Source organism: Erpetoichthys calabaricus, chromosome 12 (genome assembly GCF_900747795.2).
Source record: "Erpetoichthys calabaricus chromosome 12, fErpCal1.3, whole genome shotgun sequence".
In the NCBI taxonomy this organism is placed as follows: domain Eukaryota; kingdom Metazoa; phylum Chordata; class Cladistia; order Polypteriformes; family Polypteridae; genus Erpetoichthys; species Erpetoichthys calabaricus.
Genome location: NC_041405.2, coordinates 147,946,580 through 147,973,856, shown reverse-complemented (window position 1 = coordinate 147,973,856; position 27,277 = coordinate 147,946,580). Strand labels below are relative to the sequence as shown.

General features: G+C 40.1%; 1 protein-coding gene across 11 annotated transcripts in view; it reads right to left on the bottom strand.

Annotated features, from left to right (window-relative positions):
• eps15l1a (epidermal growth factor receptor pathway substrate 15-like 1a) overlaps window positions 1-27,277 on the bottom strand; it is a 278,411-nt gene that overhangs the window by 50,491 nt on the left and 200,643 nt on the right. For 7 of the 11 annotated variants that reach the window (XM_051934981.1, XM_051934983.1, XM_028816533.2 and 4 more), the window contains 2 exons: window positions 14,024-14,162; window positions 12,493-12,513 (listed from right to left, as the gene is read on the bottom strand). In XM_051934981.1, the coding sequence (XP_051790941.1) occupies window positions 12,493-12,513; window positions 14,024-14,162 (160 nt within the window). The remainder of the gene's footprint in view (window positions 1-12,492; window positions 12,514-14,023; window positions 14,163-27,277) is intronic. The other 4 variants (XM_051934982.1, XM_028816535.2, XM_028816541.2 and 1 more) reach the window with 1 other exon arrangement.

Sequence of the window (27,277 nt, the reverse complement as noted above, 5' to 3'; positions counted from 1 at the left end):
ATTGAGAAGGCTGGCAAAACCTTGTGGAGTGGGGCCAGGGCTCTTCAAGGAACTTGTGCCATGGTGTTATGTAAATTCATACACATACTCACACCAACAGAGTGTGATGCTCAGATTTTAATGGAAGTCCATGAATCTGTAATAAATTTTTTAAAAGACCAGCTAACGTGGTGTGGTCTATAGTTATTATGATATCTATTAATTCCCTCACAATGCACTGAAGTATTTAATTTTTGTTCTGGACAGTATCTGTGTTAATATTCAGAGTACACAAAAACCCGGGGAATGGCACAAGCATATGTGTTCTTTCTGTTTGCTGTCAGTTTAGTGGTTTCATCCATGTTTGTCAGCCTTCATATACATTCGGTATAAAAAAGAACTCCCCCCTTTGAAATATTCCCATTTTTTTGCTTTACAGCCTTAAATGAAAACACACAAAGCAATATTTTTTCCAGCTTTACTTACTCAATGCAACCTATAACATCCAAGTGAAAGATATCACAGCTACAGTTCAGAAAAATTATAAAAAATCATAAACAAGACATACTGAGATTAATAAAGGATCACCCCCCAGTGTTAATGTCATTTTGTTGAACCACCTTTTGCTTTAATGTCAGCCTTGAGTCTGTTGGGATTCTTCTCTATCAGCTTTGCACATCTAGATTGAGTAATATTTGCCCCCTCTTCTTTACAGAACTGTTCAAGTTTGGTCAAATTGTATGGTGAGCGTTGGTGGACTGCTATCTTCATATCTTTCCACAGATTTTCAATGGGATTTAGGTCTGGGATCTAACTGGGCCACACAAGGACATTAACTTTTTCTCCTTCAGCGACTGTTTGGTCAATTTTGCTTTGGGTTGTTGTCGTGTTGAAAGGTAAACATGCTGCCCATCTTCAACTTTCTGGCAGAGGGTATCAGGTTTTCCTCAAGAATTCGACGGTATTTTGCCCCATCAGTTTTTCCTTCTACCCTAACAAGAGCCCCAGGCCCTGCGGCAGAGAAACACCCCAACAACAAGTTGCTACCACCTCCATGCTTTACTGTAGGTATGGTGTGTTGTGGATGGTGAGCTACATTGGATTTCCACCAGGTGTACCGTTTGGTATTGAGGCCAAATAGTTTGATTTTGGTCTCATCTGACCATAAGACCTTTTTCCACTTGGCATCAGAATCTTCAAGGTGCATTCTGGCAAAGCTCAAACGAGCCTTAATGTGGCCTTTCTTGAGAAATGGCTTTTTCCTTGCAACCCTCCCGAACAAGCCACAATTGTGGAGCACTTGTGAAATTGTTGTCACATGCGCACAATGACCACTCTCTGCCATAAACTCCTGTAACTCCTTCAAAGTGGCCATTGGCCTCTTGGTAGCCTCTCCTACCAGTGTCCTCCTTGCTCTTCCATCCAGTTTGGAGGAACGTCCGGATCCAGGAAGGGTCCTAGTAGTACCAAACACTTGCCACTTCTTTAGTATGGACTTCACTGTGCTCATTGGGATTTATAAAGCCTTTGAGATTTGTTTGTATCTATCTCCTGTCTTAAGTCTATCCACAACTCTATCCCTGAGATCTTTTGAAAGTGGCTTGCCACCCATAGTCAGTTGTTTGCTGTCAGTTGCACTACCAAGCAAGGGAATGAATGCTCCAGGAAAAGCTGTTTTTATGCTTCACTCATCACATTGATTACAATTGATCACAGGTGGAAGGAAGCCAGTAACCATGGTCTACAATGGACATGGTGCTTACTTACACCTGATTGAGTTTGGGTGGGGGGTGATCCTTTATTAACCTCAGTATTGTTTTTTATTTTTTAAAATTCTTCTGAACTATAGCTGTGATATCTTTCACTTGGATGTTATAGATTGCATTGAGTAAGTAAAGATGGGAAAAAATATTGGTTTGTGTTTTTTCAATTAAGGCTGTAAAGCAAAAAAAAATGGGAATATTTCGAAGGGGGGATTCTTTTCTATACCCACTGTATACTGTATGTGATTTGTATGTCACACATTATCTATCTATAAATGTGTTCTGCCTATATAAATAAGGAAAATACAATCTAAATTTCTTTAGACAAAAATAAGAAAACAATAATTCTGCAAAATTTACAGAGACCCCCATAAATAAAAAATGAGAGGATAAGAACTTCTGTAACAAATCAATTAGGTAGATGTGAAGGGCACTAGGGATAGAAAGACGCCCAAGAGAAAATTCATTAATCATTTAAAAACTCCAAAATATCATGAAATATGATGCAACTGACATGTGTTTAATGCCTTGCTGTATATACACCAATCTTGCATCTCATTTGAAAGTGTAATCAACACGCACAAACAAAAACTTCTCCAAAGGATTGGGCCCTCCATTGAGAAGGCTCAGAGAACCAAACAGAGATTCAAGAGAATTTGAAATTAATGAAATCACCCAGATAACCCTACAACATCTTGCATTTATGAAGATAAACTGTCAATGCCATTAGTTATTGTTCTATACAGCTTGACTGCCGTAAAAATGAAACAAAGATATAAAGACATAGAAGATGGCATTTATTAGCCAGAGGCGTGAGAAAGGAAGGCAGAGCTTTGGCTATCAGAAAAGGTGTTAACCACATTGCAGATGAGACCTTTATTTCTGTGCTATCATCAAACAGATATGTACTTCTTGGCACAAATAATTTGCCATGAAATAACTAGTAAACCATGAATCTATAAACCTTATACTTTCAAAGAAAAAAAAATGATCTCAATGGATTGAAATATATGTTTATGCGAATGTCAATATTACATAAAGAAAAAAATACTGGTCCCAAAAAGAAGCAACAGTCTTCATATGTAAAACTACTACACATTCTTGGAAAAAAGTCAGGATGATGTAATGACAAAGGATTTCCATGTTTAAAGGACTGCCCAATTCATTTTCACTAAGTACGAAACAATCTGAAGAGAAGAAACAAATGACCACTACAAATAAAGGAGACCTAAGGTGAACAGTATAAAATATAGATTGACACATACATTTATTCACATGTAAAGAGGTTTCTTTCAGTTTGGATGAACCTTGCATCATCTGCACTTTCTTGATGCAAGTTCAGCACAAACTGAAAGAAGAAACTGCCACAAATAAAAAAATGCAGCAAAGGATCTTATCTCAGCTAAAATTAGCTTGCAGAAAAAACATAACTGCTAAATGTGTCTCATTAATTAATTCAAAAAACCAATCAATTGTACTTTAAAAATGGTGTCCACATCTGACTCACACAAGCCCTTCTACACACTGCAGTCAGCTCATGCCTGTTGAAAAGAAGCATAAATGGAAATGAAATTAAAAATATGTATGGAGCTGGGCCTTATCTATCCATCCATATTTATACAGTGATGTAGTTATTTCATTCTCTATAGTGCCTTTTAAGAGTTTTGTATTTTTATCACACCTTTCTAATTCATCTTACTATTTATGGAGGGTCCTGTAAACACATACTATAGTAGTCAAAAGATTCGACACACTTAGAAATGTTCATGTTTTTGATGGAAACTGACACATATTTCTATCAAGATACCATTAAATTGATTTAAAATACAGCCAAGACATTACTAATATTTCTAATGGGTATTACTGCTCAAAATTATTGATTTTTAATTTATTATTCACATATGACTGTAAAACTCCATTTTCAGAAGCCATTCTTTCAGTGTCCTAATGGTCAAATGCCTTAGCTTATCCTTAATTAGTCATGTATACATGCAACCTGGTTATTAGAGAAACCTTTCTAATTGCATTAGCACCACTGAAACAGATTATGCTGTTCACTTGAGTTGCAAGGTACTGGCATTCCTAAAGTTCAGTTCTGGGTTCAAAAATGGCAAAATTGAAACAGCTTCCTCAAGAAACCTGTCTACTTTTTTTTTTTTAACAGAATGAATGTGAGGACTACAATTTCCATCAGGCAGCAGAAGTGCGCTATGCTGAGGTGAGCATATTGATATTGGCACATACAAAGATTTAAACTAGCCAAAACATAATCTTATTAAACACCGAGAAGTACAGAGTATTTTACTCAATTAATCTGGATAAAATTCAGAATTACAGCTTTTATACATCTTTTTGTCTCATTGCGTGTTATTTTTAGCCATGCTGAATTTCAAAAAGACAGTTGTTTTCCCTGTGTATTCCAGGTAATGCTGGATATACTTTGGCTAGTATAGTATAAAATAAATGCATATCTTAGTACATAAGAAATAAATAAGTTATCATTCAGGTGGTATTAAATGTTACATTTCTGTACAGTATTTTTTTTAAACGGTCATTTCCCTTGTTATCAAAAATATATTAATAAAGGATAGTTTTACTTACATATAATTTTATATAGTTGGAAATGTCTAATTCTTAAATTTCACCTTAATTGTGTGTTGACGTGCTGAACGTTGAGTAGCTTATACAAGTAAAAATTTCACTGTACTCTGTACATGTGACAATAAAGAACCTATAAACCCTACTAACCTACATAATTCTTAGTAAATGATGTTAGCTGCATAGGGTGTAAGAATAAAAATGTTTAGATATCACTTTCACTACCAAAAGTTTTAGAACACCTCAGTTTTTTTTTTTTTATAAATTTAATCAGTTGAAATGCAATTGTGAAGAAGTAAGCAATAAACTGCCAGAGGTTTAAATTTAAAGTTTAGGTTAGCAAAAACTGAAAAAAAGGAAATTTTAGAATATTGCAAATGGGTCTTCTTCAGGGAACAACTAATAAGTTACAACTTATAGACGTTCTGCAGCAATTAAAGTAAAAATTAAACCTTAAGTTGAAGCAATTTGTACAGATGTACTAACTTCAGTTGATTACTTAAAAACCCTGCCTGTCTAAAAGCAGAGTTGGAACAGACAAAGAGAAAAAGAATACTGCAACATGCATTAGTACTCCATTCTACATCAAGATAACAACATAAAGCAGGATTCAACGCAATTCATTTTATTATGTAGCTTTTAGCACTCCTTTTTGAAGACTTTGTTATTTCTTATGATGTCAGTTCTGCCATTGGATATAGTAGAACATAAACTCCATTGCACCTTTTTTGAATATAAATGTAGTGGTCAACTACTGCTCAGTTAACAAAATACATTCAGTCCATCACGTACCATGAAGTGAATAAAACCCATCCTCTTTATTAATCATCAACATGCCCCCCCCTCCCCCCACCACCAAAAGATTAACAGAATAAACACAAGCCGCTGTAACTCCCAATCACACTTTTTCAACATATCTGTAATGAATAACTGGATTAAAACTAAACTGGTACTTTATTAATATGTTTCTGTTACTGGGTTGCATGCAGCACACCCTTTATTGACTGAGTAGTGCAGGTGAGCTCTGTGAAGGAGTAGCGTACCATCCAATACATTAGCCTTTCACCTAGTATTGATGTAATGATCACTGGCTACCTGTAACCCTAAACTGGGTGGATTAAAATTACAACTCAGCATATGCATTATTAAATGCATACTTAAAACTTTTGCCAAGTTCTTTTCTCTTAATTACACACATATGTGTTTAACCTCTTGCTTACTAGATAGACCCCCAACCCCACCATATGCTTCTTTAACAGGTGTGACCACCCTAACCCACTCTCACCTCAGAGTACTGCACCCTCCACCCATCCATCTGCTGATACCAGTATAGGAGAGAGTTTCCCCCCACCCACAATTACAGCAGCCCAGGTAAGCAGAGAACTGAGGAGACTTCGTGCCAGCAAAGCAGTGGGCTCAGAAGGCCTGTGTGATGGAGCTGGGGAGTCCTCTACAGCGCATCTTCAACCTGAGCCTGGAACAGGGGAGAGTCCCGAGGCTTTGGAAAACATCTTGCATCATCCCAGTCCCAAAGGTATCACGTCCTAGTGAATGACTTCCGGCCTGACGATCTGATGTCACATATGATGAAGACCATGGAGCGGCTGCTGCTTCACCACCTGAGGCCACAGGTCCGCCACGCCCTCGACCCTCTGCAGTTTGCATACCAGGAGAAGGTGGGAGCAGAGGATGCCATCATCTATATGCTACACCGATCCCTCTCCCACTTGGACAGAGGCAGTGGTGCTGTAAGAATTATGTTCCTGGACTTCTCTAGTGCCTTCAACACTATCCAACCTCTGCTCCTTAGGGACAAGCTGACAGAGATGGGAGTAGATTCATACCTGGTGGCATGGATCATGGACTATCTTACAGACAGACCTCAGTATGTGCGTCACGGGAACTGCAGGTCTGACATTGTGGTCAGCAGCACAGGAGCACTGCAGGGGACTGTGCTTTCTCCGGTCCTGTTCAGCCTATATACATCAGACTTCCAATATAACTCAGAGTTCTGCCACGTGCAAAAGTTCGCTGACGACACTGCTATCGGGGGCTGCATCAGGAGTGGGCAGAAGGAGGAGTATAGGAACCTAATCAAGGACTTTGTTAAATGGTGCGACTCAAACCACCTACAACTGAACACCAGCAAAACCAAAATGCTGGTGGTGGATTTTAGGTGGCCCAGGCCCCTCATGGACCCCGTGATCATCAGAGGTGACTGTGTGCAGAGGGTACAGACCTATAAATACCTGGGAGTGCAGCTGGATGATAAATTGGACTGGACTGCCAATACTGATGCTCTGTGCAAGAGAGGACAGAGCCGACTATACTTCCTTAGAAGGCTGGTATCCTTTAACATCTGCAATAAGATGCTGCAGATGTTCTATCAGACAGTTATGGCGAGTGCCCTCTTATACGCGGTGGTGTGCTGGGGATGCAGCATAAAGAAAAGGGACACCTCACGCCTGGACAAACTGGTGAGGAAGGCAGGCTCTACTGTAGGCACGGAGAAGAAAAGTTTGACATCCGTGGCGGAGCGACGGGCGCTGAGCAGGCTCCTGTCAATCATGGAGAATCCACTGCATCCACTGAACAGGATCATCTCCAGACAGAGGAGCAGCTACAGTGACAGACTGCTGTCACCGCCCTGCTCCACTGACAGACTGAGGAGATTGTTCCTCCACCACACTAAGTGACTCTTCAATTCCACTCGGGATGGGGTAAATGTTAACATTATACAAAGTTACTGTCTGTTATACCTGCATTTTTATCACTCTTTAATTTAATATTGTTGTTTTGTTTTTTTTAATCAGTATGCTGCTGCTGCTGGAGTATGTGAATTTCCCCTTGGGATTAATAAAGTATCTCTCTCTTGCAGTACTTCTGTGAAAAAATGCTGTAATAATAACAGGAATTATTTTCTTTTAGACTGGTGGCAATGAGCTTCTGTAATAATGATGCCATTTTTCCTTCAGGAAAGTAAGCATTGGATTACGTTGCTCATTACTTAAAAAAGTAATCTGACTACACAACACATGTAACAACTGATTACCCCTAACAGTGGCAGGGGAATCTAAATATTTCCTAGCTAAATTAGCCAGGACTGAGTATTATTCCTACTACTGCACAAATCAATGTCAATTTGTTGCACAAGCCTGTATGGCTCAATAACTGATTACATGGAAGAGGAGCGAGGTATCAGTGGCTCATCTTCTGAATCTGATGACAGTTTGTGCATTCACATTTTCTTTTGGGGGTGGTTCTTCTAGTGTGTGTTGATCATTATCAATAAAAAATATTCAAAATTATCAAGCAAACCTGACCCCGGTGACCTACTCCTACTATTAAGCGACTTGGATTCACTGAGTGCTGCTTTATTAACAACATGTGAACTGTGGTCACATTAACCAGAATAAATTAATGCATTTTGGTGTTGCTTTAAAAAATGTAATTGCAGACATTTTTATCGCGTCAACTGTATGTTAACACCGATAAAATTAGCAACCCTAATATATAAATATCCATCAATAACTAAATAAATATCTACATTAATATCATTATCTATCTATCTACCTACCTATCTATCTATCGATAGATAGATATGAAAGGCACTATAAAATAGAAAAACAGATAGAAATGTGTGGCCCACAAACCAATGCAAAGAGTTGATATTTGTAGAATCATTTCTCCACAAGGTTTATTTTTGTACATCTGGGATAGCTTGCTTATCTGTGAAATTTTGTTCTGATTGTGAAACATTTAGAAGGTTGCTCTGTTCTGAATATTTTATTTATATTGTAACTATGTATGTACTCTTGCGCAGGGTTCTTAACTGGCTAAGTAAACAAAAAATTAAAAAAAAAAAAAAAAAATGAAACGGAGAACATTCTAATAGTAACTGAAAGTTTCCAGAACAATCTAGTATTAAGGATGAGTTGCAAGAATATTCTAGTAGTAAAGACTTTTTATTTTATTTCTAATTCTTTCTCGGTCTAGTGTCAAACATTTCACAACTGATAAGTTGTTAAGGTACAACAGTCAGCAACACAAAGCTTCGACTGGAGCATGCATTAAAACTGAACAAGCTCTAAGAACTGAAACTAGATTGCATGCGTCATTGCACCATGGAACTAGTGCTGTCAAAAATCTTCATGTTTATTAAGTCAAACAGAACACCCATCAATTGTGTCGTTCAAGCAATTTCTGAAAAGATGGCCATCAATAAATCAAGATACATATGCTGCGGCTACTGATGAGCAGTGACGTGCAAAGTGTGATGTAAAATCCTTGACTACTTAAAATGTACTCTTAAAGCACAGCTGCTAAGGGACATTTATCAGTAATTTCTATATTTTTCTCTCGATTCTTGGCATACACAAAGGCAGTGCGTCATTTTGCACTTCAGGTCTGACACATCATTGTGGATAGGAAAAGGCTTTTATATGCTAAAAAAACACTTTTAAAGCTCAGTTCAGGATGACTGCACATGAATCTAAGATTATCACAAATTTTGCTCTGTTTGTCAGTCTTGTCTCAGACATTAGAATGAAGCACCATTTGCAACTCAAGCTCCATTCAATGACATTGAATGTTTATCAGTTCCTAAGACTTACCCAAACCAGGCTCTTGCCAATAATGCATATGCAGCATTTTCGAGGCACCTCTGATTTTTTTTTCTCTGAACATTTCACAGGCTTAGTCCTTTTTGATGACAGAGTCTCAGCAGAAACAAAGGAAAAGATGGGACAAAACATGCAGAGGCCACCATTACCAGACATTCCTCAAAGTCTTAAGCTGACAAATTAACCTCCATCCATCCATTATCCAACTCGCTGAATCCAAACACAGGGTCACGGGGGTCTGCTGGAGCCAATCCTAGCCAACACAGGGCACGCACCAATCCCGGGCAGGGTGCCAACTCACCACAGGACACACACAAACACATCCACACACTAGGGCCAATTTAGAATCGCCAATCCACCTAACCTGCATGTCTTTGGAATGTGGGAGAAAACTGGAGCGCCCGGAGGAAACCCATGCAGACACGGGGAGAACATGCAAACTCCACGCAGGGAGGACCCGGGAAGCGAACTGACAAATTAACCTAAACAGCTGAAATTAAAGGATGTGGTAACAGAAAGAACAACATTTTTGGTGTCCTTAGGGAAAAAGGCAAAGAAAGATAGCTGCAATTTTTCAAGAAACCACCAGAACAGTGGACAGATAATCCAACCTTCAACAAATGTTGTGAACTGTCAGCACGAACGATGGTAGTGAACACGCAGCTGAAAGAAGTCTCATGAAAAATTACAATGATGAGGAACATAAACAGTTTATTCTTTGACTGGCTGTAAACCATCACAAAAAGTTTACATCTTCAAAGGCAGTGCTAATATGTTATAGATCAACAAATGTGGAACAGTTGTCTGCTGTTTAGATTACATAAAATGTCTAAATGGAGTGAACTATAAATGCTGTATATATTCATAGATAAACAGATAGATAGATAGATAGATAGATAGATAGATAGATAGATAGATAGATAGATAGATAGATAGATAGATAGATAGATAGATAGATAGATAGATAGATAGATAGATAGATAGATAGATAAGTTAAAATGAGAATCAATAATTTTAAATGATCGGTTTGTCATCATGACTGAAGGGATGAAATGGAAAAAAACGACATCTCTCAAACCTTTTATCAAGTGAATAGATCAGATTTTTTTTCAACTTTTTATAGCCAAGTTTAAAAGGTTAAAAGTGATAGAAATGGCATTAGGTAAAGAAGAAGTTAAAGGTTAAAGCTTGGTCAGGGTAAGGGCATATTTAGAGTGTTCAGCAAATAGCGGTACACAGCACAAACCACAGTGTAAAGCTCACTGAGCTACGCACTTGGAGGAAGTGGCTTAGGGTGGGGATCGCAGCTGATCCCAATATTAGCACACAACAGCACCAGCTTATAAACCAGTTTATGAAAACCCATATCAGTTTCCTGAATCACAAAAAAAGATGCTACCCTCAAAGCAATGCCCAGCACTTCCAGTAAACAACTTTTCACCTCTTGCATTCTCATGAACTAATTAGACACCAGCAAAAATATGAGAGGTCGAACATTCGAGATGACAAAAAAAAAAATGCTTTGTGAACTAAGGCTTAAGTGTCAAGATGGGCAGCACTCTTGGGTGTCATCTTTCTGTTTACTGTGAAAAAGCTGCACATAAAATTCACAACTATATGAATAATGCTAACAGGACATCTCCTACCTGGAACAAGCTGTGAGATTCTCAATGTAAAACTAACAAGTGTCTTTCTATAACAGTGGGAACCTGTTAAAAAGAAAGAAATGAATTCACCATGCGGAAGGATATAAAATGGTAATTCCTCTGCTGCCTCATGGGTACATTGTACGTGTGTGTGGTAGCACTTTATCCCAATGACCGCATACATTTTTTTTTTTTTGAAACACCTGTTTACCTACAACATCCTCAAAAAAGTGCATTTTGGATTACTTGCCAATTCCAAATAAACTCTGCCATTAGTGTGACAGTGTATCTGTGTGTGAGTGGAGTGCAATACCATAAAGGGTCTGTTCTTGTTTTGTTCCTGATGCTACAGAATCTGGTGATGCTGAATTGGATTAGGCGTGTCTGAGAATTCTTTTATGCTATATTATTAATTATATCTGCTTTGAATCATGTATTTCATGGAGAATACAAAGAAGCCAAAATATTCTCCATAAAAGTTATCTCTCTATTATAATAAAAAAATCCTGGGACGAGACGAGACTCTTTCAGAGAAATACTTTCACATCCCGAGAAACGAGACTTTGTGCCAAGAGATTTAACCCCACCCGGGACAAGAACTAAGAGACAAAGAGTAGATGACAAAGTAGAACATCGTAAAGAATTCAAAAACGTTGGCACAATACACATGCAGAGCAGGTTAGTACTAAAATTCAAAGGTCTCAAAAAAATGATAGTAAAGTTCACATTAGCACAAACAAACGAAATTATAACTTGGTGAAATAACGGAACAGCAAAAAGAGATTGAATATATTGTTTGGATTTAAACTTTAAGTCTGAGACTTGTAGATTGTCTAATTTGTGTAGTCATCAGGAAAAAGTAGTGTTTCTTCCCAGTGAAGAGGCGTATCTGCAAGAATTAAAAGTTTTGTTGTTTGGTGAAAGTGAAATCCACATACACGAGTGGCAGAGATGTGAAGTGGCAGGCGCGTAGCGCAGGCTGTGGGAGTTGGCAAGCAAAGCCCCCTAGTTTAATATAAACACAAGTGTAATGAGGAGAACTGTCATGGTGAGAATTATTTCCATTAAGCATGGTGTTCGCTGCCATAGTCATTTGACAGTTCCTATTAGGCTGGATGTTATATTAGCATCGATGAATAATGACCAACAATGTCCAATTGATTTGCTGATGCTGATGTTGCCCTAGATCCAGTATACTGGAAAAATAGCATGGACATGCATTTGTCTTAAAAAATGATATTAGTTTGCTGAAACACAGTTTATATAAAGCCACACTCACTTCCATTCCAAAATCTCAACTGAAAAAAGTCATCTCAATACCCCCTTCCACCAAAAAGCACATACAGTATGAGGGGAGAGAAAACAAATCATGAATTTAACAAAAAAAAAAAAACACCTCTCTTGCAAAAAAGAAGGAAATGACAACCAAAAGACATTTTTACGTCAGTGGGCTGGGCAGCGCATGCGTCTTTTTGCTTTTTCATTCTTCCAGCCTTGAGCTGAACTAAGGCTGAAGAAGAGAGGACAGATGACTGCAGCAGAGATTTTAAATTTGTTAATACTCAAGTACTGGAGATACAAGCTTTTATAACTTAATCACAATGTACATAACAAAAGTGACAGTGTTGCAGGCATACAACAACATACTGTAAATTTCGCTGTGGGAAAATATATAGAACAAGATACTAATTTTTAAAAACTCTCAATCCCAGATAAACATGGTATGCATCTCCACAAGAAGCTAGCACTCACTCACAGACTCGGAGCTAAACATGACAAAAGTCACAAAGACAATAAGGTACAGTACACTGGCAGTGCCAGTAACAAAAAGCAAAAACCACAGAGCTCTTCAACACGAACAGAACAGCACAGTGCAGTACTTACTGGAGAATGATCTGCCCAGCGCTGTAACGAAGGCAAAAAAAGAAAAAGGCTGTGAGTGTCTTGTTGGGGTACATCTAGTTTGGTCCCCAAGAATAAAAAAGGAAACCACCAACTTTAAGGGCTTCCACAGGAGGGAAAGCAAAGTTTGCTTTATATTAGAATTTGATGAAGCACATACACAAAGGAACCCCCAACCTATCACATGTTCACGAGAATTCAAATATTAGTGTTTATTTATTTTTTTTAATTTAAAGCACATACTATATATTTCACCACAAAAGGAATATATAGTCATCCAGTGGCTAAGCCATTAAGAAACAGCCAGTTGTGAGACACAACTATTCTAATAACTAAAATGGAGTTGGGCTGCCCAGCTTTCCTCAAGACCAGGATGTCCCAAAGAGATTCAGCAGAAATTACCAAGGTAGACATCTAGTGAATGGGGCCAGGCAAGCCCAAACTTTATTCAGCAGGACACTGTTCACGTTTAAACTAAAATGAAATCTTAAGTTTTAAACAAGGGTTAAGTTTTTTTTTTAGTGTTAATTCAATCTTAGGCAACAAGTGGTGTTTCAGAGAGCCTAACAGCTGAACTATGCCTTTATGAATGGAATGGGGAGTTTACTTTTCACAGGCTTCTGAACCAAGTATTAAACAGTCACTCCTCACCCAACACTGATTTGAGCAATGAACTTCCTCTTTGAAATAATCTGATTTATGTACTTCACCAGAGGAGAGAAGGCAGGTGAGGAAGACATTCTAATTTTAATATAAAATAACTATGCCATTTACAACAATGGAAACACTGCTAACAGTTAAGTCTGCAGTGGATTAAATGGGCAGCTTTAAAAAAATAAAAAATTCTTAAGTAAGGAGTTGATGAATATATACTGAATTATTTCCTAATAATGCCATTTGCGCTTCAAAATGAAGCTAATTTAATTTTTCATTTAGTAGCAGCAATAGTAATTTACATTTTTAGTGTTCTGCATGATCTGGGGCAGTAAACAGCTTGATGGCCATGCAGTCCTTATTTACTTTATAATAAGGCGGTGCCAATTAATTTACATGTAAACGGAGGGAGTGTGGCTGTTTTGTTGAGGAAAAGAAACAAACCACAAAAACAAAGTTAAAAGAGAAGGGGAAATGCTTATATTACTCTCTCAAATGCACTTTTTGAAAGCTTGCTCTTCTTCAGTGTAAAAACAGCCAGTGTTGCTTTGAAAAAAAAAAAAGAGAAATACACATCTAGAGGTTTTACAGAGGTTTCCAAGAAATGTACTTATTTGTTAACCTCATAGAATATAATCAAGTAAAAAAGAAGATGAAGACAGTATCTTTCAGAGAAAGACAAAATAATAGATCGGTGTTACCATTAATACATTTTAGTAAAGAAATTCTGCAGCTTCACAAAAGCAACAGAGTTCAAAAACATAAAATGTGAGGGGAATGCTGAGCAAAGTAAAGTGTCTGAAAGGAACTAATAATTACCTCTTTTTTTAAAACACTTACCATTGAAACAGTAACTTACCACTTGGAGGTTTGGGCCTTGGAGGCACGTTTTTCTTTGGTGGGAGTGCAGGAGTGTCTTGCTTGCCTCTAAAGGGGTCTTCTGGGAAACTCTGACCGCTGAATGAAGATGTAAATGGATCAGAATGGGGCGTCTGGCTCTGCATGTGAATAAAGAATACGTTTTGCCTAATTGAAAACATGAACATATATCAATATGAAATTCTATTTAGGTATAACAAAATGTAATTATTTCAAGCCAACTCCTATTACTGTCCGTCCATCCATTATCCAACCCGCTATATCCTAACTACAGGGTCACGGGGGTCTGCTGGAGCCAATCCCAGCCAACACAGGGTGCAAGGCAGGAAACTAACCCCGGGCAGAGTGCCAGCCCACCACAGACCCCTATTACTGGAATTACTAAAATTGTTCAGAATGTCACTAGCCCCTTTCAAATTTTTACCATTTATTATATGACACTCTGAAAACACAAACAGATGAGGCTTGTTCAATTTTTATTTATACAAAGTAAGTCGCATAAGCCAAATGAAAATAAAATTTTGATGCAAACTTATATTACAATAATAAAGGAATAGGGTGTTGTACCATGTTAGCCATTATGAATGTAGAGAAAAGCCAAGCAAAATGACACCTTTTATTGGCTAACTAAAAAGATTACAATATGCAAGCTTTCGAGGCAACTCAGGCCCCTTCTTCAGGCAAGATGTAATGATTCCATCTTGCCTGAAGAAAGGGCCTGAGTTGCCTCGAAAGCTTGCATATTGTAATCTTGTTAGTTAGCCAATAAAAGGTGTCATTTTGCTTGGCTTTTCTCTACAATAATAAAGTAAAATATATTACTTAGCTAAGTGAACAATCAGCTTACTAATGCATTTGTAAACTTGCTGAGGTATAACTAATCACCTTACAGATTACACAAAAAAGTAACTGGCCTGTGATCATCTGTGGTGATTTTTAATAATTTAAAATAAAAACGGTTCTAGGGAATTCTGCTACATGGGAGTGGATTTCAAAGCAAACAATCTACTATGGGTGGAAAGGTGCTTTCAAAAGAACTCCCAAGATAAAACTGTAAAGGTGCAAGTGATGAAACGGATTTCAAAAAGATTTCAAACGCATTAACCGTCCCATGTTCCATGGTAAAAACTATCATTAAGAAGTGGCACTTATCAGTCTGTTTCTTTAAAATGGCCTGAACAGTGCAAGTACCAGGAGAAACTTTTTAATGAGCTACAGGCCTATATACCAAAAACTGATCACTGTATGAATATGACAATATCACAAGTAGTCTACAAGCAATGCCTGTACAGGAGGAAAACAAGAAAAGGCCACATAGATTCTTGTTTATGTTCTTCTAAAATACACCCTAACAATTATGAAAAGAAAGTGGAAATTGGTGCGGTGTTAAAAATTAAAACATTTTTTCCAGATTGAAAAATGGCACATACAATATAGTTAAAAGCCAATAAACCTTACTACTTGAAGAACACGATTTCTACAGGAAATACTCTATGATGGCAACATCTTGTTATGGATTTGTTTCTCTTCAGCTGAAGACTGGGGCACTTGTGAAGAAGGAAAGGCGGATGGTGCAAGGTATAGGAAAATTCCTGAAGAAAACCTGCAGTCCTCAGCCAGGAAACTGAAAATGGGAAGATGGCTCACCTTTCAACATGACAATGACATAAAACTCACTGTCAAATAAAACACAAATGAAGAACAGGAAAGAGACTGGCCAAGTAATATCCCCAACCTAAATCCCATAAAATATCTTTGGAATGAGTTAAAGAGGACAGTACATCAACAGTCATCACGTAGTTTGACTGAGTTTGAACAACTGTATAAGGTGGAATGGCCAAACATTTGACCCCTTGGTAATGATTATTAGAGAGGTATTAAAACGTATACCTAAGGCGACAACTGAAGCAAAAGGCGTTAGCTCTGATCAGGGATTTACAGTGCATCCGGAAAGTATTCACAGCGCATCACTTTTTCCACATTTTGTTATGTTACAGCCTTATTCCAAAATGGATTAAATTAATTTTTTTCCTCAGAATTCTACACACAACACCCCATAATGACAATGTGAAAAAAGTTAACTTGAGGTTTTTGCAAATTTATCAAAAATAAAAAATTGAGAAAGCACATGTACATAAGTATTCACAGCCTTTGCCATGAAGCTCAAAATTGAGCTCAGGTGTATCCTGTTTCCCCTGATCATCCTTGAGATGTTTCTGCAGCTTAATTGGAGTCCACGTATGGTAAATTTAGTTGATTGGACATGATTTGGAAAGGCACACACCTGTCTATATAAGGTCCCACAGTTGGCAGTTCATGTCAGAGCACAAACCAAGCATGAAGTCAAAGGAATTATCTGTAGACCTCCGAGACAGGATTGTCTCGAGGCACAAATCTGGGGAAGATTACAGAAAAATTTCTGCTGCTTTGAAGGTCCCAATGAGCACAGTGGCCTCCATCATCCGTAAGTGGAAGAAGTTCGAAACCACCAGGACTCTTCCTAGAGCTGGCCGGCCATCTAAACTGAGCGATCAAGGGAGAAAGGCCTTAGTCAGGGAGGTGACCAAGAACCCATTGGTCACTCTGTCACAGCTCCAGAGGTCCTCTATGGAGAGAGGAGAACCTTCCAGAAGGACAACCATCTCTGCAGCAATCCACCAATCAGGCCTGTATGATAGAGTGTCCAGACGGAAGCCACTCCTTAGTAAAAGACACATGGCAGCCCGCCTGGAGTTTGCCAAAAGGCACCTGAAGGACTCTCAGACCATTAGAAAGAAAATTCTCTGGTCTGATGAGACAAAGATTGAACTCTTTGGTGTGAATGCCAGGCATCACGTTTGGAGGAAACCAGGCACCGCTCATCACCAGGCCAATACCATCCCTACAGTGAAGCATGGTGGTGGCAGCATCATGCTGTGGGGATGTTTTTCAGCGGCAGGGACTGGGAGACTAGTCAGGATAAAGGGAAAGATGACTGCAGCAATGTACAGAGACATCCTGAATGAAAACCTGCACCAGAGCGCTCTTGACCTCAGACTGGGGCAACGGTTCATCTTTCAGCAGGACAACGACCCTAAGCACACAGCCAAGACATCAAAGGAGTGGCTTCAGGACAACTCTGTGAATGTCCTTGAGTGGCCCAGCCAGAGCCCAGACTTGAATCCGATTGAACATCTCTGGAGAGATCTTAAAATGGCTGCGCACCGACACTTCCCATCCAACCTGATGGAGCTTGAGAGGTGCTGCAAAGAGGAATGGGCAAAACTGGTCAAGGATAGGTGTGCCAAGCTTGTGGCATCATATTCAAAAAGGCTTGAGGCTGTAATTGCTGCCAAAGGTGCATCGACAAAGCATTGAGCAAAGGCCGTGAATACTTATGTACATGTGATTTCTCATTTTTTTTATTTTTAATAAATTTGCAAAAACCTCAAGTAAACGTTTTTCACGTTGTCATTATGGGGTGTTGTGTGTAGAATTCTGAGGAAAAAAATGAATTTAATCCATTCTGGAATAAGGCTGTAACATAACAAAATGTGGAAAAAGTGATGCGCTGTGAATATTTTCCGGATGCACTGTATACCCACAGAGTCAGTTATACAAATGATAAAATTCACTCTGACACACAATTTATTCTCATTTGGACAAGACTTCGACTGGCAACAAATAGGGACTGGACAACAAATAGGGACTGGACTGGAATGGACTGTCAGTTTGCACCTCACTATGCAAGTTTATTTACGGCAAAACTGGAGGAAGATTTTATGTCAAAGTGCATCTTACAACCAATGTTGTATCTCCGCTACGTAGATGACATCTTCATAATCTGGACTGCTAGTAAGAAGGTCCTCCTCCATTTTCATAATGAATATAATTCTTTGCACCCCAACACAAAGCTGAAGCTTAATTTTTCAAAAACAGAAGTCAGCTTTCTTGATAACACCCTTGTAACCTGTTTTTCACAAATTGACTGACAGATAGACTTACCTGAGAAGTGATGGCTTCCACCCCAAGCATATAAGGCACTCCATTATTTTCAACCAAGCAATATGTTATAACCATATTTGCTCAGACACGACAGACCGGGATAAACAACTGCAGGAGCTTAGACAAGAATTCATCAGGTAAAGTTATGTCCCCAAAACAACAGACACTCAAATAAGTAGAGCTACTACCATTCCCAGAAACAACCTTCTGGAACATAAAAACAAAGACAACAAGAACTACATTCCCCTTGTTGTCACCTATAACCAACATCTTGAAGCACTTCGAACAATTATTAAAAAAAAAAAAATTCTGCCAAAGCTAAACGCTGAAAAATCTATTTCCAGTACCTCTCCTCCTAGCATACAGACAACTGCCAAACCTGCAGCAACTAATTGTCCAACGCTTCCTAAGTGAACCAACAGAAAATGGCACATGTCCCTGCCAACAGAAAAGTTGTAAAATGTGTGCTCAGATTTATAATGCAGACCATGTAGTCGTGCCACACTGCCGACTAGAACATCGCATAAAGAGATAATTTTCCTGCAGATCATCTAATGTGGTCTACCTAATTCTCTTTATGAAATGTCTTGACACTGTACTCTATGTGGGAGAAACTGGACAAACACTCCACCAAAGAATGAACTTACATAGCTTCCATATTAATCATGGCAATAGGGATGTTCCTGTAGCAGCCCACTTCAACAGCCATGGACACTGTGAGAGGGACTTTAAAGTCCCAGTGCTCATGGGCAACTTCAGAACACAGCAAGAGAGAAAAGAATGGGAAGTTAAACTCATGCTAAAATTAAACACATTACAACATGGTTTAAATAGAGACAAAAGAGTTTTATGGCCAGATATGAGGAATGTTTGCATCTCTTGGAGTGACACAGACAACCTGACTACAGACCCACATTGTATAGAAAAACTCATCAGAAACTTCAAAAGACTTTGTTGGACAGTTATCTTAACCAAAGATCTTGATAATACATTGTTCTCCTCTCTTGCTAAAATAATCTTTGCCTGAAGAAGTCTATTATTTTTTTACATCTATGATGTCTCACTTAAAGGTTTTCCAATGTTGTCTCTCTCCTGGTATATATGTAAGCACAGGGAATTCCAGTTTCTGTATTACATCTTGCCTGAAGGGGCCTGAGTTGCCTCGAAATCTTGCAAATTATAATATTTCTAAGTTAGCTAATAAAAGGTGTCATTTTGCTTGACTTCTCACTACATCTTTATGTTAAGAAAGTGGTGTAATAAACTGAGAAAACAGAATCGGAGAAGTCATGATGTGCGTTTAGACAAAGAGCAAGACTGACAGCGAGATTGCTTTAAGTGCAGCAGCTTACATTATCAATTGGAAAAAGATAACGAACAATTTGAAACTGCTTCTAAGTAAACAATAGGCTTGTTAGCTTAAAAGCAAAATGTATCTTTCAGTTATAAACCTGTTAATATGTTAGTCTTGCGTCTTCTTGATAAACAACTAATGAACATTAGATACATTATCGGCTTTTTTTTTTTTAATGATTTGCACTGTGTTTATTATTATTTATTTCTGTGTGTCATACAGTATACGTTTTATTAAGAAACAAATACTACTACATAATAAAAAAAGTAAACCTTAATTTATAATTACACCTCAAGAATTCTGAATGTCTAGCTGATACACTGAAGAAAAAAAACATACCTTTAAAATACAGTAAATGTACATTTTAAGAGCAATTAATGATTAATAATGATAACAATCTATAAGTACATGTATATTTACATTTAAGCAATGTTTTGTTACCAATATGAAATGAGTAGTAATTAATTGTTTGTTTTTTTTTGTTAAAACAATTGTGAAAACTTTTTTAATTAAGCCTTTCTTCAAATAGGTACATTACAGACAAAAACAAACAATATGACAGCTTGTAATTATAAAAACGATTTTATTTTCTTTTATGCAATATGTATTATGGATACATATTTTTGCATATATTTTATTAGTTAAAGTATGTATTTTAAGGAAATTTAATTTATTTTAGTATTTTTGTTTTGTTAATAAAAAATAAACAGTGAACACTTGTGGTCTATAGTTTAATTACAAAAATACCAAAAGTATCACTTTAATATAGAACATAAGGCTTCTATGTGTCCGGTTATGGAGGAGCTTAGTGTAAAATGATTTTAAAGGGATTAAGAAAAAAAAAAGAAAAAAGAAAAAAAAAGTCGGAATCGGCCAATCAAGTAACTTGAAATCAGTGCTCGGTACAAGTCTTAAAAAATATGATTGGAGAATCCGTACTTGGTACTCAACGATAACACAGCAACAAGTACTTTCTGCAGTTCAGAGAAAATATTCAGTATTCAAAGACATGACTGGATATTTATTTAATTAAGTGGCACGCATCACTAACAGCAGGACTGACTCAAATTAAGAAATCAGCCGAGCATTAGAATCACTTTGACAAGAATAGGCCATTCAGCCAAACAATCTCTAACATCTTATTTATGTAAATCCTACAAAAACATTCATGTCATGTTCTAACAGTCCCATCCCACTACCACACTACTTGATAATGAACTACATGTGTCTATGGTTCAATTGTTTGTGTGAAATCTATCCCAAAAAACTTTCCACCTGTTTCCCAGTGATCTTGTTTAATAACTTTTTGAAAGTAACAGCAGGGCCCATCGTACCAATTCCCTTCATAACTTAACTCTTAACCTCCATTTACTTGAACTAAAAAGGCAATCTTTACTCACAGTTCATACCATTCAATACAAGAATCAGCTCAATTGTTCTTCTCTGCACCTGTTAGGAATCTTTGGTAATTTGGAGACCAAACTGCAAACATTACTACAGGTAAGGCCTTAGAAGTGTATTATATAGATTTAGCATAACCTCTATTGACTTGTAGTTGGTATTTCAGAATATATTACCTAACATCCTATCAGCCTTTTTAGTTATCTCTACACACTGTCTGGAAGTTGATAGTGAAGAGTCCACTATTAGTGACAAGTCAATCGGAAGGTTGCCGGTTCGAATCCCGTCAATGCCATTAGGGACTCTGCTCTGTTGGGCCCTTAAGCAAGGCCCTTAACCTGCAATTGCTGAGCGCTTTGAGTAGTGAGAAAAGCGCTATATAAATGCAAAAAATTATTATTAATTATTAAACCTTCCATTGTGTATTCAAATCTAATATTTTTATTTCCTACATGCAGTACGAGGGAGTACCCAAAAAATAACCGGAATTGAAAAAAAAAAATTGTTTTAATAATTTACAAACTTTAGTCTCCTTCAAAATATGTGAATACCTTCCATTTGAATGAACGCACTTGTCCCAACGTTTTTCCCACTGGTGGAAACATTTTTGGAATTGCTGAACAACGACAACATTGTCCAATGCCTGCAGCGATTTTTCTTTGACTTCCTCCATGGTACAAAAACGATTTCCATTGAGTTCTTTTTTCATATGCGGGAACAAGAAAAAGTCACACAGGGCAAGATCGAGTGACATTTCCCCTCGTTTGAAACGCAAAACCACTCGTAGACCTGTGTTTTACTGAAAGCTTCCTCTTTAAACGCAGTTTCAAGCATCACTACTGTTTCAGCAGCTGTTTTCTCCAAGAGAAAACAAAATTTATCACAAAAATCGCAGAACACGTTTAATAAGCACCAAAAAAACTGACATGGAATACCATACGAACAATACAGAGCAATGCCACTTGGCAGAATGCCACAGAATACTGTAAGTATGCTACACCTAGTGGTGAAATTTACAACTAAGTCTAGATTGTGAGCCAGGTACAGATTCCGGTTATTTTTGGGTACCCCCTCGTATTTTGCTACAAATCTGCCAAGGATTCATGTCTTCCATTATAGTTTTCTATCATTTAGCTTGCTTTTTCCATTTTCATCAAGATAACTTTTACATATTAAAAAGAGAGGTTCTCTTGATCCTAAGAGAAACACTTTTAATATCACCTAATTCTGGTAAGGTTCCTCACGAAACAGCCCTTTACTTCCTGTGTTTAAACCAATGCTGCATCCATCTACAACTGAACCTTGAACTCCCATTTCTTTTAGTATGATTTCTAGCTTTAACAAAAACTTTCTGAAAATCAAGATAAATAATACATGCACACCTCTGATTGAATGCTTTTGTTGCGGGAATAAAATTAATTAAAACCTGAAATGTCAACCTATGGCAGTCATAGCTTTTCAATGATGTCTACCCATAACACAGAAATTGTACACAGCAATGTTATTATACATATAAAATCACAGCTGGTATCATATAAACTTTTTTCTAAATTGCATATTCATAATATACACTGATCCAAAGCATTTCTGTACATTTTTAGAACATTAGCACCAGCAGATTATGTGACTCATCCAGTACCATACATTGTGTCATTGATAGAAACTGAATATGTAACTTTTTGTTTTACTCAACTCTGGAGACAGACAGAGTACTAATTTCAGTATACATATATCAATGTATTTAGAAAATATTTATTAATCAATTCCCACAATACTAGTGGTAAAAGCATAAGAAATTATATAGCCTGCAAAGTGTGCATATGAGAAAGTCATATAAGAATAGTTCACATTCATGCAAAAGATGCTTTTCACAGCTTTAAGATGCATACGGAAACTGGGATTTCCCGCAACTAAATTAGTGATGCCCCCAGATAACAGCAGCATTCATGAACATTTAAGAACAGAATATTCACAGGCCAAACAATCCTTTAACAAGTATGTATTTTGATAACACTTTTATTCAAAGTGACACTGAAATCATAAGTTAGAGGTAAAAATGTTTCTACACTTTTACAAATGGAGTACTGGAAGGTTATTAGTTTACAAATAACTAGAATCAAAATTCTCTAAAAGAAAAGAAAAAAATTCTTAGCACTGTTTTGCACATTTTTGCGGATTAAGTGGGTGAGTGGAACCAAAAGATTATGTTCTTAATTGGCGAATGTTACACACATTTTTTAAATGTGTTATATACCTGTTACAAAATATGTCAGAGTTACACTAATGAATATGCTAACTCTTTACAAGGATATATAAAGTAAAACCTCTAAATCAGTGATTCTCAAACCTTTCAACTTATTAAAAAAAAAAAAAAAAACAAGTCTCAGTCATCGTCTTCTATTGTAGGCTCCCAGTAGAATTTGTTTCAGGTTAGATGACTCTGTAGATCAGCGTTATAAAATGTTTTTGAGCTTTTCTACCTTATATTCAAACTGCAAAAACCTAATTATAAAACTCAAAAATTTAACGACTCTTTCTGTTCTTGCAGGTATTATTTGAAAAGAAACCACAGAAGAAATTGGCATACATGAATAATAACAACCAAACAACCAATACCTCTCCACCACACCCAACATATACAAAATACAACGAAATACTGCAGCAGTATGGTTTCATGTCAAGTAAGAGCACCACAGATGCAATGTTTGCTCTGAGGGTGTTGATGGAGAAGTACAGAGAAGGCCAGAAAGAGTTGCATTGTATCTTTGTGGACCTGGAGAAAGTATATGACAGGGTGCCTAGAGAGGAATTATGGTATTGTATGAGGAAGTCGGGAGTGGCAGAAAAGTACGTAAGAGTCCATCCATCCATCGTCTCCCGCTTATCCGAGGTCGGGTCGCGGGGGCAGCAGCTTGAGCAGAGATGCCCAGACTTCCCTCTCCCCGGCCACTTCTTCTAGCTCTTCCGGGAGAATCCCAAGGCGTTCCCAGGCCAGTCGAGAGACATAGTCCCTCCAACGTGTCCTGGGTCTTCCCCGGGGCCTCCTCCCAGTTAGACGTGCCCGGAACACCTCACCAGGGAGGCGTCCAGGAGGCATCCTGATCAGATGCCCGAGCCACCTCATCTGACTCCTCTCGATGCGGAGGAGCAGCGGCTCTACTCTGAGCCCCTCCCGGATGACTGAGCTTCTCACCCTATCTTTAAGGGAAAGCCCGGACACCCTGCGGAGGAAACTCATTTCAGCCGCTTGTATTCGCGATCTCGTTCTTTCGGTCACTACCCATAGTTCATGACCATAGGTGAGGGTAGGAACATAGATCGACTGGTAAATTGTGAGCTTCGCCTTGCGGCTCTGCTCCTTTTTCACCACGACAGACCGATGCAACGCCCGCATTACTGCGGATGCCGCACCGATCCGCCTATCGATCTTACGCTCCATTCTTCCCTCACTCGTGAACAAGACCCCGAGATACTTGAACTCCTCCACTTGGGGCAGGATCTCGCTACCAACCCTGAGAGGGCACTCCACCCTTTTCCGGCTGAGGACCATGGTCTCGGATTTGGAGGTGCTGATTCTCATCCCAGCCGCTTCACACTCGGCTGCGAACCGATCCAGAGAGAGCTGAAGATCACGGCCTGACGAAGCAAACAGGACAACATCATCTGCAAAAAGCCGTGACCCAATCCTGAGCCCACCAAACCGGACCCCCTCAACGCCCTGGCTGCGCCTAGAAATTCTGTCCATAAAAGTTACGAACAGAATCGGTGACAAAGGGCAGCCCTGGCGGAGTCCAACTCTCATTGGAAATGGGTTCGACTTACTGCCGGCAATGCGGACCAGGCTCTGGCAACGATCGTACAGGGACCGAACAGCCCTTATCAAGGGGGCCGGTACCCCATTCTCTTGGAGTACCCCCCACAGGATTCCCAGAGGGACACGGTCGAATGCCTTTTCCAAGTCCACAAAACACATGTAGACTGGTTGGCCAAACTCCCATGCACCCTCCAGGACCCTGCTAAGGGTATAGAGCTGGTCCACTGTTCCGCGACCAGGACGAAAACCACACTGTTCCTCCTGAATCCGAGGCTCGACTATCCGACGGACCCTCCTCTCCAGGACCCCTGAATAGACTTTTCCAGGGAGGCTGAGGAGTGTGATCCCTCTGTAGTTGGAACACACCCTCCGATCCCCCTTCTTAAAGAGGGGGACCACCACCCCGGTCTGCCAATCCAGAGGCACTGTCCCTGATGTCCATGCGATGTTGCAGAGGCGTGTCAACCAAGACAGTCCTACAACATCCAGAGCCTTGAGGAACTCCGGGCGTATCTCATCCACCCCCGGGGCCCTGCCACCAAGGAGTTTATTGACCACCTTGGTGACCTCAGTCCCAGAGATGGGGGAGCCCACCTCTGAGTCCCCAGGCTCTGCTTCCTCATTGGAAGGCATGTTAATGGGATTGAGGAGGTCTTCGAAGTACTCCCCCCACCGACCCACAACGTCCCGAGTCGAGGTCAGCAGCGCACCATCCCCACCATATACAGTGTTGACACTGCACTGCTTCCCCTTCCTGAGATGCCGGATGGTGGACCAGAATCTCCTCGAAGCCGTCCGAAAGTCGTTCTCCATGGCCTCCCCAAACTCCTCCCACGCCCGAGTTTTTGCCTCAGCAACCACCAAAGCCGCATTCCGCTTGGCCTGCCGGTACCTATCAGCTGCCTCCAGGGTCCCACAGGACAAAAGGGACCGGTAGGACTCCTTCTTCAGCTTGACGGTATCCTTCATCGCCGGTGTCCACCAACGGGTTCGGGGATTGCCGCCACGACAGGCACCGACCACCTTACGGCCACAGCTCCGGTCAGCTGCCTCAACAATAGAGGCACGGAACATGGCCCATTCGGACTCAATGTCCCCCACCTCCCTCGGGATGTGGTCGAAGTTCTGCCGGAGGTGGTAGTTGAAGCTACTTCTGACAGGGGGCTCTGCCAGACGTTCCCAGCAGACCCTCACAACACGTTTGGGCCTACCACGCCTGACCGGCATCTTCCCCCACCATCGAAGCCAACTCACCACCAGGTGGTGATCAGTTGACAGCTCCGCCCCTCTCTTCACCCGAGTGTCCAAGACATGTGGCCGCAAGTCCGACGACACGACCACAAAGTCGATCATCGAACTGAGGCCTAGGGTGTCCTGGTGCCAAGTGCACATATGAACACCCCTATGCTTGAACACGGTGTTCGTTATGGACAATCCGTGACGAGCACAGAAGTCCAATAACAAAACACCGCTCGGGTTCAGATCGGGGGGGCCATTCCTCCCAATCACACCCTTCCAGGTCTCACTGTCATTGCCCACGTGAGCATTGAAGTCTCCCAGCAGAACGAGGGAGTCCCCAGAAGGTATGCCCTCTAGCACCCCCTCCAGGGACTCCAAAAAGGGTGGGTACTCCGAACTGCTGTTCGGTGCATACGCACAAACAACAGTTAGGACCCGTCCCCCCACCCGAAGGCGAAGGGAGGCTACCCTCTCGTCCACCGGGGTAAACCCCAATGTACAGGCTCCAAGTCGGGGGGCAATAAGTATACCCACACCCGCTCGGCGCCTCTCACCGGGGGCAACTCCAGAGTGGTAGAGAGTCCAGCCCCTCTCAAGGAGATTGGTTCCAGAGTCCAAGCTGTGCGTCGAGGTGAGTCCGACTATATCTAGCCGGAACCTCTCAAATTCGCGCACTAGCTCAGGCTCCTTCCCCTTCAGAGAGGTGACATTCCACGTCCCAAGAGCCAGCTTCTGTAGCCGAGGATCGGACCACCAAGGTCCCCGCCTTCGGCCACCACCCAACTCACACTGCACCTGACCTCCTTGGCCCCTCCCATAGGTGGTGAGCCCATGGGAAGGGGGACCCATATTGCCTCTTCGGGCTGTGCCCGGCCGAGCCCCATGGGTGCAGGCCCGGCCACCAGGCGCTCGCCATCGAGCCCCACCTCCAGGCCTGGCTCCAGAGTGGGGCCCCGGTGACCCGCGTCCGGGCAAGGGAAAACGCCGTCCAAAATTGTTTTCCATCATAGGAGGTTTGTTTAAACCGCTCTTTGTCTCATCCCTCACCTAGGACCAGTTTGCCTTGGGTGGCCCTACCAGGGGCATAAAGCCCCGGACAACAGAGCTCCTAGGATCATTGGGACACGCAAACCCCTCCACCATGATATGGTGGCGATTAAAGGAGGGGACGTAAGAGTGGTACAGGATATGTACGAGGGAAGTGTGACAGTGGTGAGGTCTGCGGTAGGAGTAACAGATGCATTCAATGTGGAGGTGGGATTACATCAGGGATCAGCTCTGAGCCCTTTATTATTTGCAATGGTGATAGACAGGTTGACAGACAAGATTAGACAGGAGTTCTCATGGACTATGATGTTTGCTGATGACATTGTGATCTGTAGCAAGAGTAAGGAGCAGGTCGAGGAGACACTGGAGAGGTGGAGATCTGCTCTAGAGAGGAA